Here is a 14,444-nt window from a genome sequence, read left to right on the forward strand (position 1 = left end):
CAACTAAATGAGGACTATAGTAGTTTGATCTCTCCAGTCTGAGTGATGAGGCTGAGCTGCAGCTGGTCTTCAGGCCTCCAGGGCTTCACTTCTGTCCACACCAGGTGACCAATATGAGGATTATGGCTCCCAGAACCTGAACTCCACATCTGTAAATATAGTAAACAAAGGTCAAAGACTGAGAAGCAAAAGAAAGACAAAAAAAAGGAAATGAAAGAAAATAAATAAAGAAACAACATAACTGAAACATCAAGAAACACTCACAGTGACTCTCCCTCCACTCCTGATGTTGAAAGACTCCTTGAATGTGTACATGAAGGTTTCTGTGTTGTTGACTTGTAGTTTTAACCTGCAGCCTCTCAGTTGTTCCTCCTGCAGGACATTTAACCACCAGAGGAACAATGAGACAAAGACACAACAACAAATGAATGTTGGTGAGCATTAAATCTGTCATTTCTATGATTTACATGAAAATAGATTGTGACATTAACAGCAGGTTGTTGTTGTTGTCCTGGTTTGTACGGGACATTAGGAACACCTTGTTTAGTGTATTACTGTTCTACAGTTGTATAGTGTTGTATGTTGAACACCAACAGTACTTATTCAGTGTTTATCTACACAAACAGTGTTACCTGCTTGGAGGTGTTCATGAGACGGATATTTTTGCCCCATTGGTCGACCTCCACAGTGATGTGTCCTGTTGCTGAGCTCTGATTGGCTGAACTGCTGCTGGAGGTTGTCTGTCTTTGTCCTAACTGAGTGAGACAACACACAAGAGACACTTGAAACTTGTCTGTCAAAGCTCTTCCTCCTTCCTCCCCTCCTCCTCTGCTCCTCCTCCTTCCCCTCCTCCTCTCCTCCCTCCCCTCCTCTTCCCTCCTCATCTGCTCCTCCTCCCTCGTCCTCCTCCTCCCTCCCCCTCCTCTGCTGCTCCTCCTCCCTTCCCTCTCCTCCTCTGCTCCCACTCCCTCCTCCCTCCCCCTCTGCTCCTCCTTCCTCCTTTGCCCCTCCTTCCTCCTCCCTCTCTCCTCCTCCCTTACTCCTCCTCTGCTCCTCTTTCTCCCCCTCCTCCTCCTTCCTCCTCTTCTGCTCCTCCTCCCTCGTCCTCCCTACCTCTCCTCCTCCCTTCCTCCTCTGCTCCTACTCCCTCCTCCCTCCCCCTCTGCTCCTCCTTCTTCCTTTGACCCTCCTTCCTCCTCCTCCCTCCTCCTCCTCTACTCCTCCTTCCCCTCCTCCTCTGCTGCTCCTCCCTCCTCCTCTGCTGCTCATCCTCCTCCCTCCTCCTCTGTTCCTCCTTCTCCTCCTGCTCCTCCTTCTCCCTCCCCCTCCTCCTTCCTCCCGCTCTGCTACTCCTTCTCCTCCTGCTCTTTATTCTCCCTCCTCCTCCTCCTCCCTCGTACTCCTCCTCCCTCCTCCTCTGCTCCTCCTCCCTCGTACTCCTCCTCCCTCCTCCTCCTCCTGCTCCTCCTTCTCCCTCCCCCTCCTCCTTCTCCTCCTTCTCCCTCCTCCTCCCTCGTACTCCTCATCCTTCTCCCTCCTCCTCTGCTCCTCCTTCTCCTCCTCCTCTGCTCATCCTCCCTCCCCTCCCCCTCCTCCTCCCCCTCCTCTGCTCCTCCTCCCTCGTACTCCTCCTCCCTCCTCCTCTGCTCCTCCTTCTCCTCCTCTGCTGCTCCTCCTCCTCCCTCCTCCTCTGTTCCTCCTTCTCCTCCCGCTCCTCCTTCTCCCTCCCCCTCCTCCTTCTCCTCCTTCTCCCTCCTCCTCCCTCGTACTCCTCATCCTTCTCCCTTCTCCTCTGCTCCTCCTTCTCCTCCTCCTCTGCTCATCCTCCCTCCCCTCCTCCTCCTCCTCCCTCCTCCTCGTCCCTCCCCCTCCTCCTCTGCTCCTCCTCGTCCCTCCCCCTCCTCATCCCTCCTCCTCCTCCTCCTCCCTCCTCCAGCGATTCTTTGAATGTTCAAACAGCCTGCTGGAAGAAAGTTGTTCTGCTCCTCCTCCCTCCTCCTCTGCTCCTCCCTCCTCCTCCTCCCTCTTCCTCTGCTCCTCCCTCCTCCTCTACTCCACCTCCTCCCCGTCCTCCTCTCTCCTCCTTCCTCCTCCCTCCTCCTCCCTCCTCCTCCTCCTCCTCCCTCCCCTTCCTCCTCCTCCTCCTCCTCCTTCCCCTCCTCCTCTGCTCCTCCCTCCTCCTCCTCTTCCCACCCCCCTCCTCCTCCCTCCTCCTCCTCCTCCCCTCCTCCTCTGCTCCTCATCCTTCCTCCCTCCTCCTCCTCCTCTCTCCCTCTCCCTCCTCCTCCTCCCTCCTCCCTCCTCCTCCTCCCTCCTCCCTCCTCCAGCGATGCTTTGAATGTTCAAACTGCCTGCTGGAAGAAAGTTGTTCTGCTCCCCCCCCCCCCTCCTCCTCCTCCCTCCTCCCTCCTCCTCCTCCCTCCTCCCTCTTCCAGCGATGCTTTGAATGTTCAAACTGCCTGCTGGAAGAAAGTTGTTCTGCTCCTCCTCCTCCTCCCTCCCCCTCCTCCCTCCTCTTCCTCCTCTCCTCCTCCCCCCTCTTCCTCCTCCTCCCTCCCTTCCTCCTCCTCCTCCTCTCCTCTTCCTCCTCTCCTCCTCCCTCCTCCTCCTCCCCCTCCTCCACCTCCTCCTCCTCCTCCTCCTCCTCCTCCCTCCTCCAGCGATGCTTTGAATGTTCAAACTGCCTGCTGGAAGAAAGCTGTTCTGCTCCTCCTCCCTCCTCTTCTGCTCCTCCTCACCTCCTCCTCCATCCTCCCTTCTCCCTCCTCCTCCTCCTCCTCCTCCTCCTCCTCCACCTCCTCCCCCCTCCTCCTGCTCCCCTCCTCCCTCCCCCTCCTCCTCCTCCCTCCTCCTCTGCTCCTCCTCCCCCCCCCCTCCTCCCTCCTCCCTCCTCCAGCGATGCTTTGAATGTTCAAACTGCCTGCTGGAAGAAAGTTGTTCTGCCCCTCCCTCTTCCTCCTCCTCCTCCTCCTCCCTCCTCCCTCCTCCAGCGATGCTTTGAATGTTCAAACTGCCTGCTGGAAGAAAGTTGTTCTGCTCCTCCCTCCTCCTCCCTCCCCTTCCTCCTCCCTCCTCCTCTTCTCCTCCTCCTCCTTCCTCCTCCTCCCTCCCCTCCTCCTCTCTCCCTCCTCCTCCTCCTTCTCCCCTCCTCCTCCTCCTTCCTCTCACTCTTCCCTCCTCCTCCTCCTACTCCTCGTCCCCTCCTCTTCCCCTCCTCCTTCCTCCTCTGCTCCTCCTCCCTCCTCCTGCTCCTCTACTCCTCCTCCCCTCCTCCTTTTTCTCCCTCCTCTGCTTCTCCTTCCTCCTCTGCTCCTCCTCCTCCTCCTCCCCCTCCTCCACCTCCTCCTCCTCCTCCTCCTCCTCCTCCTCCTCCCTCCTCCAGCGATGCTTTGAATGTTCAAACTGCCTGCTGGAAGAAAGTTGTTCTGCTCCTCCTCACCTCCTCCTCCGTCCTCCCTTCTCCCTCCTCCTCCTCCCTCTCCCTCTCCCTCTCCCTCCTCCGCCTCCTCCTCCTTCCTCCTCCTCTGCTGCTCCTCCTTCTCCTCTTCCCTCCTCCTCCCTCCTCCTCCTCCCTTCTCCTCTGCTCCTCCTCCTCCTCCTCTCTCCTCCCTCCTCCAGCGATGCTTTGAATATTCAAACTGCCTGCTGGAAGAAAGTTGTTCTGCTCCTCCTCCCTCCTCCTCTGCTCCTCCTCACCTCCTCCTCCATCCTCCCTTCTCCCTCCTCCTCCTCCTCCTCCTCCCTCCTCCTCCTCCCTCCTCCTCCATTTCTCATTTCTTCCATCTAGAATAATCAGTGCAGCGATGCTTTGAATGTTCAAAACTGCCTGCTGGAAGAAAGTTGTTCTGCTCCTCATTCCTCCTCCCTCCCTTCCTCCTCCTCTCCTCTTCCTCCTCTGCTCCTCCTCCCTCCCCCTCCTCCTCCCCTCCTCCTCCTCCTCCCTCGCCCTGCTCTCTCCCCCCTCCTCCTCCCTCTCCCTCCTCCTCCCTCCTGCTCCTCCTCCTCCTCCCTCCTCCCTCCTCCAGCGATGCTTTGAATGTTCAAACTGCCTGCTGGAAGAAAGTTGTTCTGCTCCTCCTCCTCCCCCTCCTCCTCCCCCTCCTCCTCCTCCCTCCTCCCTCCTCCAGCGATGCTTTGAATGTTCAAACTGCCTGCTGGAAGAAAGTTGTTCTGCTCCTCTGATTTCTCCTTTCTCCTCCAAAATGAATCTGTCATCAGGAGATTTCCAACTAAAAACAGACAATAATCACATCAAAATACAAACCTCTGTTTTCTTGGTCTTCAGATTCTCTTTTTTCAGCTCCTCATGATCATGTGATAGTTCTTCCAGCTGAGAGGAGAGAAGATGAGAGATTTGTTTCTTCATGATCTGATGACATTATTTTGAAGTATCTATTATAAAGAACCATCTAGAACAAGGTCACAGTGTTTGTACCGAGGAGATGAATTCATGATCATCTCAGCATTTGTCCTCTTTCATAATGAACTGAGAAATTCCCTGTTTATCCGACACACGTTCCTCTGACAGTAAGAGCTCTACAGATTTGAATGAAGTGATCAAATCTACTTTGTAACTCGATGGTAGCTTTATTAAACTCATTTAACGAGTTCAAAGAAGAACACCAAGAACTTCAAACAAACAAGAACCAAGTTGGAAATGTTTCATCTGAAGAAAATACAAAGATGAACCTTCTTCTTCAAAGATGCCACTTCATCCTCAGCCTCCTTCCTCCTCTGCTCCTCCTCCTTCCTATGCTCCTCCTTCTTCTGCTCCTCCTCCTTCCTCCTATGCTCCTCCCCCTCCTTGGTCCTCTGCTGCTTCTCCTTGGACTTCTTTAATAGATTCCTTGAAGACTAGAAGGAGGACAGAAAATCAGACGACGCATCTTTTCAGCACATTTGAACAAACATGATGTTAAATGTTATAAATCACAGATATGAAGGAGTTTACTTTCTGAGTCTCCTCTCCACTCTCAGCCTCCTTCCTCCTCTGCTCTTCCTTCTCCCTCTCCTCCTCCCCCTACACCTCCCCCTCCTCCACCCTCGTCCTCTGTTCCGCCTCCCTCCTCCTCTGCTGCTCCTCCTCCTTCCTCCTCCCTCCTCTGCTCCTCCTTCCCCTTTGCTGTTAAATATCATAAATCACAGATATGCAGGACTTTACTTTCTGAGTCTCCTCTCCACTCTCAGCCTCCTTCCTCCTCTGCTGCTCCCCCTCCTCCTCTGCTCCTCCTTCCTCCTCCTCTGCTCCTCCTCCCTCGTCCTCCTCCTCCCTCGTCCTCCTCCACTGTCCCCCTCCTCCTCCTCCTCACTCCTCCCTCCTCCAGCGATGCTTTGAATGTCCAAACAAACTGCCTGCTGGAAGAAAGTTGTTCTGCTCCTCCCTCTTCCTCCTCCTCCCACTCCCTCCTCCTCCTCCTCCCCCCTCCTCCTCTGCTCCTCCTCCTCCCTCCCCCTCCTCCTCCCTCCTCCTCCTCCCTCCTCCCCTCCTCCACCGATGCTTTGAATGTTCAAACTGCCTGCTGGAAGAAAGTTGTTCTGCTCCTCCCTCCTCCTCCTCCCCTCCTTGTCCCTCCTCCTCCTCCCTCCTCCTCCTCCCTCCTCCAGCGATGCTTTGAATGTTCAAACTGCCTGCTGGAAGAAAGTTGTTCTGCTCCTCCCTCCTCCTCCTCCCTCCTTGTCCCTCCTCCTCCTCCCTCCTCCAGCGATGCTTTGAATGTTCAAACTGCCTGCTGGAAGAAAGTTGTTCTGCTCCTCCCTCCTCCTCCTCCTTCTCCTCCTCCTCCTCGCCCTCCTCCTCCCTCCTCCTCTGCTCCTCCTCCTCCTCTCTCCTCCCTCCTCCAGCGATGCTTTGAATGTTCAAACTGCCTGCTGGAAGAAAGTTGTTCTGATCCTCCTCCTCCTCCTCCTCGTCCTCCTCCTCCCTCCTCCTCTCCTCTTCTTCCTCTCCTCCTCCTCCTCCTCCCTGCTCTCTCCTCTCTCCTCCAGCAATGCTTTGAATGTTCAAACTGCCTGCTGGAAGAAAGTTGTTCTGATCCTCCTCCTCCTCCTCCTCCTCCCTCCTCCTCTCCTCTTCGTCTTCTCCTCCTCCTCCTCCCCCTCCTCTTCCCTCCTCCCTCCTCCAGCGATGCTTTGAATGTTCAAACTGCATGCTGGAAGAAAGTTGTTCTCCTCCTCCTCCTCCTCCTCACTCCTCCTCCTCTCTCCTCCCTCCTCCAGCGATGCTTTGAATGTTCAAACTGCCTGCTGGAAGAAAGTTGCTCTGCTCCTCCTCCCTCCTCTTCTGCTCCACATCACCTCCTCCTCCATCCTCCCTTCTCCCTCCTCCTCCCTCTTCCTCCTCCTCCACCTCCTCCCTCCTCTTCCTCCCTCCTCCTCTGCTCCTTCTCCTCCTCTCTCCTCCCTCCTCCAGCGATGCTTTGAATGTTCAAACTGCCTGCTGGAAGAAAGTTGTTCTGCTCCTCCCTCCTCCTCCTCCTTCTCCTCCTCCTCCTCGCCCTCCTCCTCCCTCCTCCTCTGCTCCTCCTCCTCCTCTCTCCTCCCTCCTCCAGCGATGCTTTGAATGTTCAAACTGCCTGCTGGAAGAAAGTTGTTCTGATCCTCCTCCTCCTCCTCCTCGTCCTCCTCCTCCCTCCTCCTCTCCTCTTCTTCCTCTCCTCCTCCTCCTCCTCCCGCTGCTCTCTCCTCTCTCCTCCAGCAATGCTTTGAATGTTCAAACTGCCTGCTGGAAGAAAGTTGTTCTGATCCTCCTCCTCCTCCTCCTCCTCCCTCCTCCTCTCCTCTTCGTCTTCTCCTCCTCCTCCCCCCTCCTCCTCCCCCTCCTCTTCCCTCCTCCCTCCTCCAGCGATGCTTTGAATGTTCAAACTGCATGCTGGAAGAAAGTTGTTCTCCTCCTCCTCCTCCTCCTCACTCCTCCTCCTCTCTCCTCCCTCCTCCAGCGATGCTTTGAATGTTCAAACTGCCTGCTGGAAGAAAGTTGCTCTGCTCCTCCTCCCTCCTCTTCTGCTCCACATCACCTCCTCCTCCATCCTCCCTTCTCCCTCCTCCTCCCTCTTCCTCCTCCACCTCCTCCCTCCTCCTCCTCCCTCCTCCTCTGCTCCTTCTCCTCCTCTCTCCTCCCTCCTCCAGCGATGCTTTGAATGTCCAAACTGCCTGCTGGAAGAAAGTTGTTCTGCCCCTCCCTCTTCCTCCTCCTCCCACTCCCTCCTCCTCCTCCTCCCCCTCCCCCTCCGCCTCCTCCTCTGCTCCTCCTCCTCCCTCCCCCTCCTCCTCCCTCCTCCTCCTCCCTCCTCTCTCCTCCACCGATGCTTTGAATGTTCAAACTGCCTGCTGGAAGAAAGTTGTTCTGCTCCTCCTCCCTCCTCCTCTGCTCCTCCTCACCTCCTCCTCCGTCCTCCCTTCTCCCTCCTCCTCCTCCCTCTCCCTCCTCCGCCTCCTCCTCCTTCCTCCTCCTCTGCTGCTCCTCCTTCTCCTCTTCCCTCCTCCTCCCTCCTCCTCCTCCCTTCTCCTCTGCTCCTCCTCCTCCTCCTCTCTCCTCCCTCCTCCAGCGATGCTTTGAATATTCAAACTGCCTGCTGGAAGAAAGTTGTTCTGCTCCTCCTCCCTCCTCCTCTGCTCCTCCTCACCTCCTCCTCCGTCCTCCGTCCTCCCTTCTCCCTCCTCCTCCTCCCTCTCCCCTCCTCCTCCTCCTTCCTCCTCCTCTGCTGCTCCTCCTTCTCCTCTTCCCTCCTCCTCACATCCTCCTCCTCCTCCTGCCTCCCACTCCAACCACCCCTCCTCCTCCTCCTCCCTCCTCCTCCTCCCTCCCTCCTCATCCTCCCTCCTCCTCCCTCCTCCCTCCTCCAGCGATGCTTTGAATGTTCAAACTGCCTGCTGGAAGAAAGTTGTTCTCCTCCTCCTCCTCCTCCCTCCTCCTCCTCCCCCTCCTCCTCCCCCTCCTCCTCCTCCCTCCTCCCTCCTCCAGCGATGCTTTGAATGTTCAAACTGCCTGCTGGAAGAAAGTTGTTCTGCTCCTCTGATTTCTCCTTTCTCCTCCAAAATGAATCTGTCATCAGGAGATTTCCAACTAAAAACAGACAATAATCACATCAAAATACAAACCTCTGTTTTCTTGGTCTTCAGATTCTCTTTTTTCAGCTCCTCATGATCATGTGATCGTTCTTCCAGCTGAGAGGAGAGAAGATGAGAGATTTGTTTCTTCATGATCTGATGACATTATTTTGAAGTATCTATTATAAAGAACCTTGAACCTTCATCTAGAACAAGGTCACAGTGTTTGTACCGAGGAGATGAATTCATGATCATCTCAGCATTTGTCCTCTTTCATAATGAACTGAGAAATTCCCTGTTTATCCGACACACGTTCCTCTGACAGTAAGAGCTCTACAGATTTGAATGAAGTGATCAAATCTACTTTGTAACTCGATGGTAGCTTTATTAAACTCATTTAACGAGTTCAAAGAAGAACACCAAGAACTTCAAACAAACAAGAACCAAGTTGGAAATGTTTCATCTGAAGAAAATACAAAGATGAACCTTCTTCTTCAAAGATGCCACTTCATCCTCAGCCTCCTTCCTCCTCCTCTGCTCCTCCTCCTTCCTCCTCTGCTCCTCCTCCTTCCTCCTCTGCTCCTTCTTCCTCCTCTGCTCCTCCTCCTCTCCTCCTCCTCCTTCTCGTCCTCCTCCCTCCTCTGCTCCTCGTCCTCCTCCCTCCTCGTCCTCCTCCCTCCTCCTCTGCTTCTCCTCCTCCTCCCCGCCCTCCTCCTCCTTCTCCTCCCTCTTCCTCCTCGCTCCTCCTCTGCTTCTCCTCCTCCCCCTCCTCCCTCCCCCTTGTCCTCTGCTCCTCCTTCCTCCTTTGCTCTTTTTCCCGCCTCCTCCTCCTCCTCCCCCTCCCTCGTCCTCTACTCCTCCTCCATCCTCCTCCCTCCCTCCTCCACCTCCTCCTCTGCTCCTCCTCCATCCTCCTCCCTCCCTCCCGCCTCCTCCCCCTTCTCCCCCCCTCCTCCTCCCCTCCTCCTCCTCCTCTCCTCCTCCTCCCTCCTCCTCCTCTGTTCCCATCAGCCTGTTTGTCTTCAGACTTTAAGGAGCGTTTTGTGGTTTGATTTTTGCTCCTTCCAGTTTTCCAAGGAGAAATAACTCCTCATGATTCAGGTTCTTACTTGTCTTCTTGTCGTCTCTCCTTCCACTTCACCTCCCAGGAGGTTTTTTTGCTGTGTTCCTCCTTCATCTTCATCACAGCTTCTCCGGGTCTCTGTGAAATTAAATCTGTTAGAGTAAAACTATTCTAATAAGGAGGTGAAAGATAGAATATAAAACAAGACACGATGCCAAGTTGACTGGAAATGTAAAATAGATATTTCCCAACACAGTCGTACATCTGTTGACTTACTCATGACGTCTTTTCTCCGTTTCCACCAACAAGAGAGGAGCGCTATAATAAACACAATACAAACAGACAAACTAACAGACAAACCAGCGATGAGAGCAGCAGAGCTGCATGGAGACACGAAGAACTCATCTGAAAAGATAAAACACAGAATTACACTTCGTTTCTATAGAATCCGACCCAATAGAATTAAAGTCAGAACATTTGATGAACCACGTTCACCTGGAAGGTGGATGTGAACCTCTCTGGTCTGGTTGATGTTGTTCTGTTGGACTCTACAGGTGAAGCTGTTGCTGTGTCTCTTCTCCACAGTCACTCTGCTGCTGACAGTATAGAGGTCATCAGGACCTCTGACGCTCTCTGTAGGTCCAGCAGAGAGGAGGTTTCCCTCAGCGTCCAGCCACAACACCTCAGGTTCTGGATACCAGCCTGCAGACTTACAGTCCAACACTAAACCTCCTTCTCTTTCAATCCCTTCTGAAATGATGACAAGCGAAGAGACAGCATCTGGGGCTGGGGGGGGAGGGGGGGTTGAGGGGGGATAACATATAATTTAACAGTAATGAAACTTTTCTACTCAAGTTTCCAACTGCATGAAAGAGCAAAGTGAAACTGAAGGATTATAATTTCCTCCACATTTCTTAATCTGTATAAGATAATTATAATTAATAATTATTTGTACTCTTCAATCTGCAAGTTTAAATGTTTAGAGGAACTAAAATATGATCATAATCTGTTATTCAGCCTGGAAAATCTTTTTACGGAAAGAAATTCTCCTAATTTTGAAAAAGACTTCTTGTGCTTCCTGTTAAAATGTTTGTTCTGGGAGTTCAAATAAAACAAGTTGATCTTTCAGAGATAAATTGAGATGTTGATAATCTCGGTGTCGTCGCAACACTGATGCTGACGGAGAATCGTTCCGACTCAGTTCAACTCCAAACATCTTTGATTCAAACTGTTTCTACCCAGATGCACACGTGCAACACATCTATGTCCACTTACCAACAACGAGCTCAAGAAGCGACGCTTCGTCCAGTTCTGGAATGAAACACGTATATTGTCCTTTATCAGATAGTTTCACGTTGGTGAGCTTCAGGGAAACGTTTCCGTGCTTCAGTTCTTCTATGAACAGCGATGTTCTTCTTCTGTAGGACGGATGTTTCCCCTTTTCAAACTCTCCGCCAGAACGCCGCACGTAGACGAACACGGAGTCCAGGTCCGACCTGGTCCACTCCAACGTTCTGGCAGAAACATCCACCGCAGGCCTCGTGTGACACGGCAGAATGATGTCATCGCCAACTCTTGCCACTATTGGCTCACGAGGCCCAATTAGCTGAGACTGGCCTGGAAATAGAAACAGATGTTCATTAATTGTTGCAGCAGGAAGTTGGACCATTTCTTCAACTGAGCAGCTGTACACACTAAGATCCTGTTTCTACAGCACACTCCTACATTCAGAACATCAGGGGGAAGTTCAGATGTTCATCAAGACACGCTTCAGTTTGGAGTTCTCCAGAAGGAATACTTGTTCTGGATTTCTAATCGGCATGCTATGAAAAATGTGCATGCTGTTAGTCACTGTGATGAGAAGAAGCATCTGGAGACAACTTGAAATGTTTAAATATGTCATGGAGACCCTTCAAGATCTGTCATGTTATGGAGCACCATCATGACACGCTGGATAACTACTAATATCCATTAAGGAACGGAAATGAATGGAGTTTGATATGGTTTTGTAATTGTATGTGACACAAAGAACATTTGTGACCTTTGAGGAATGTGTTTGTGTATAAGTTACCTCGTATCAGGAGAACATAGAAAACCAGAACACGGGTCGTTATGAACGAAGCTGGAAGGAACGGTCCGTCCATCTGGGAAAACATTCAGCAGATGACCAACGGTAGTTTATGGGTTGGTGTCCAAAAGTTCAGAGACTGATCCTGAACTGAACAGAGAACAATACAGAGATGGAAACAGAGAACATTACAGGGATAGAAACAGAGAACATTACAGAGATAGAAACAGAGAACATTACAGAGATAGAAACAGAGAACATTACAGAGATAGAAACAGAGAACATTACAGGGATAGAAACAGAGAACATTACAGGGATAGAAACAGAGAACATTACAGAGATAGAAACAGAGAACATTACAGAGATAGAAACAGAGAACATTACAGATATAGAAACAGAGAACATTACAGGGATAGAAACAGAGAACATTACAGATATAGAAACAGAGAACATTACATAGATAGAAACAGAGAACATTACAGAGATAGAAACAGAGAACATTACAGATATAGAAACAGAGAACATTACAGGGATAGAAACAGAGAACATTACAGAGATAGAAACAGAGAACATTACAGATATAGAAACAGAGAACATTACAGGGATAGAAACAGAGAACATTACAGATATAGAAACAGAGAACATTACAGGGATAGAAACAGAGAACATTACAGAGATAGAAACAGAGAACATTACAGATATAGAAACAGAGAACATTACAGGGATAGAAACAGAGAACATTACAGAGATAGAAACAGAGAACATTACAGGGATAGAAACAGAGAACATTACAGATATAGAAACAGAGAACATTACAGGGATAGAAACAGAGAACATTACAGAGATAGAAACAGAGAACATTACAGGGATAGAAACAGAGAACATTACAGATATAGAAACAGAGAACATTACAGGGATAGAAACAGAGAACATTACAGAGATAGAAACAGAGAACATTACAGAGATAGAAACAGAGAACATTACAGAGATAGAAACAGAGAACATTACAGAGATAGAAACAGAGAACATTACAGATATAGAAACAGAGAACATTACAGAGATAGAAACAGAGAACATTACAGAGATAGAAACAGAGAACATTACAGATATAGAAACAGAGAACATTACATAGATAGAAACAGAGAACATTACAGAGATAGAAACAGAGAACATTACAGATATAGAAACAGAGAACATTACAGGGATAGAAACAGAGAACATTACAGAGATAGAAACAGAGAACATTACAGATATAGAAACAGAGAACATTACAGGGATAGAAACAGAGAACATTACAGAGATAGAAACAGAGAACATTACAGGGATAGAAACAGAGAACATTACAGAGATAGAAACAGAGAACATTACAGGGATAGAAACAGAGAACATTACAGAGATAGAAACAGAGAACATTACAGATATAGAAACAGAGAACATTACAGGGATAGAAACAGAGAACATTACAGAGATAGAAACAGAGAACATTACAGAGATAGAAACAGAGAACATTACAGGGATAGAAACAGAGAACATTACAGAGATAGAAACAGAGAACATTACAGAGATAGAAACAGAGAACATTACAGAGATAGAAACAAACGTGTGTTTGAAAGAGAAAAGCTATCAACTCAGAAAATCCTTCATTAATTCCTTTTTGCTTTATAATTTCTGCATTGTGAAAAAAATCCTTCCATACTTGTACACTTGTAAAACTTCGAAGCCTTTCGCTGAGTGAATATAAAATGTCTTCTGTCATATTTCAGATATTTAGTTCACACTAGAAACCATTAATGAGACAAAGTCCACTTCCAACGAGACGTTTCGGTAACGTCAGTAAAGACTTCGCCCAACAGTGAACAGTTTGGTGTAACATGCCGGTTGTCCTGTTAAAATGCAGATAATGACGTGTGTTTGAAAGAGAAAAGCTCTCGGCACACCGACCTGCATTTCACCGAAAGGTTCATATTTATTGTGTTAAGTTTGAGAGAAAACGACGTACCTGCTGACGGCTGCAGACGCCTCGTCCTCCAGTCAGGCTGGTTGATCATTGAAAGCTTTGACTTTGACCTCTGACTCCTCCTCATATTGTTTCAGGTGTGGGAGTTTCAACAAACTATTTCTTAAAACATATTCATACACAGATCTGCAGGTGAAGCAAGACAACTCGTTCATGTAATAACATGAATGCAGCTGAAATTAAATGAAATCTTAAAAGTACTTTGTGACGTAAAAGCGAACGAGTGAGATTCAAACCGGACATGATATCACACCAACGTACAAAATGTCTGATGACTGAACTTTGGATTCGGGTTGATGCATTAACGGGTCATAAAATAGATCACAACGGCTTCTTTTGTTGGAGCGACCAGAAGCAGATGTGGTCAGAAAGGCAGATGAGACTGCAGGGAGCAGGAGAGAGCTTTTCAACTCTCAGCACTGTCTGTCGGGGAACTTTTCATTCTTCATCTTTGCTCTATGGTGCTCGCAGGAATTCTTCTGGATTGGAAGTGGAAAGACCAAAAATGAAAAGAAAAGAGTGAAACCTTTTGCAAAATACGAGCAAAATCCCTAAAATCCTTTAATTTGGAGCTGCGAGGTTGAAAAAGATCATTTTGGTGGGAGACGGTGCTGAAAGCAGAAGAGCAGAACCATGAACATACAGTACGTGTCCACAAACTTATGGCCGTCTGATTACAAAGCTTTCTAAAAGAAAAGCCTCCACGTGTGCCTCTGTGTTGCAGCAGTGAGCAGCGAGTCCTGCCCGACGCTCTGACAGGAACAGGAAGTGGTCATGTCCATCAGACGTCAGCTGTGTCTCAGTCGGATGCTCAGACAGTCAGGAGGACGTCATGGAGGTCCCAGCTCTCCGCTGCACACCGGGTCAGATGCTACTTTTCTTTCTTTCAACTTTTAAGATCATCTTTTCTCTGAATCGGTCTTCGTCTGATCTGTTCCTGTTGTTTTGTTTCCATCCAGTTCTGTTGGTGATGCTTCTGTCGGCTGCACACATTCAGGACGGTTACGCTCTGAATGACGGTGAGTAGAACAACACTCAACCTGGATTAAAGGTCCATCTGAACCAGTGTTTTTGAAGGTTTAGTTTTTCAGTGTTTCTGAATCTCTTTGGAGTAAAATATTCCTCGACATGTTCAGTTCTTTACACATATAGAAGAAATCAAATCAAATGTGACGTGTATAATTCTGTCCTGACAAAAACATCAAAGCTGACTGATTTACTTTTTCTTTTTTTTGAAGCGGACTTCATCT

The 14,444-nt window shown here is 49.8% G+C and overlaps 1 protein-coding gene across 1 annotated transcript; it reads right to left on the reverse strand.

Annotated features, from left to right (window-relative positions):
• Positions 1-9,151: 9,151 nt before the first annotated feature.
• LOC138211913 (butyrophilin subfamily 3 member A2-like) lies at positions 9,152-13,225 on the reverse strand. Its single transcript, XM_069172111.1, has 5 exons — positions 13,177-13,225; positions 10,385-10,726; positions 9,605-9,889; positions 9,462-9,514; positions 9,152-9,247 (listed from the first exon to the last, which is right to left on the reverse strand). The coding sequence occupies exons 1-5, from the start codon at positions 13,223-13,225 to the stop codon at positions 9,152-9,154; spliced, it is 825 nt and encodes a 274-aa protein (XP_069028212.1).
• Positions 13,226-14,444: the final 1,219 nt, after the last annotated feature.

The sequence above is a fragment of the Embiotoca jacksoni genome, unplaced genomic scaffold (assembly GCF_022577435.1).
Source record: "Embiotoca jacksoni isolate LCO1_2020_lvr unplaced genomic scaffold, fEmbJac1.0.p SCAF_51, whole genome shotgun sequence".
Lineage (NCBI taxonomy): Eukaryota > Metazoa > Chordata > Actinopteri > Embiotocidae > Embiotoca > Embiotoca jacksoni.

Excerpts from the sequence above, each read along its gene's own strand:
- LOC138211913 (XM_069172111.1), bottom strand. The coding sequence starts at position 13,225 with ATGATCAACCAGCCTGACTGGAGGACGAGGCGTCTGCAGCCGTCAGCA. Across the intron at positions 10,727-13,176 it reads GCGTCTGCAGCCGTCAGCAG|GCCAGTCTCAGCTAATTGGG; the intron begins GTACGTCGTTTT and ends TTCTATTTCCAG. Across the intron at positions 9,515-9,604 it reads GGTTCACATCCACCTTCCAG|ATGAGTTCTTCGTGTCTCCA; the intron begins GTGAACGTGGTT and ends TTATCTTTTCAG.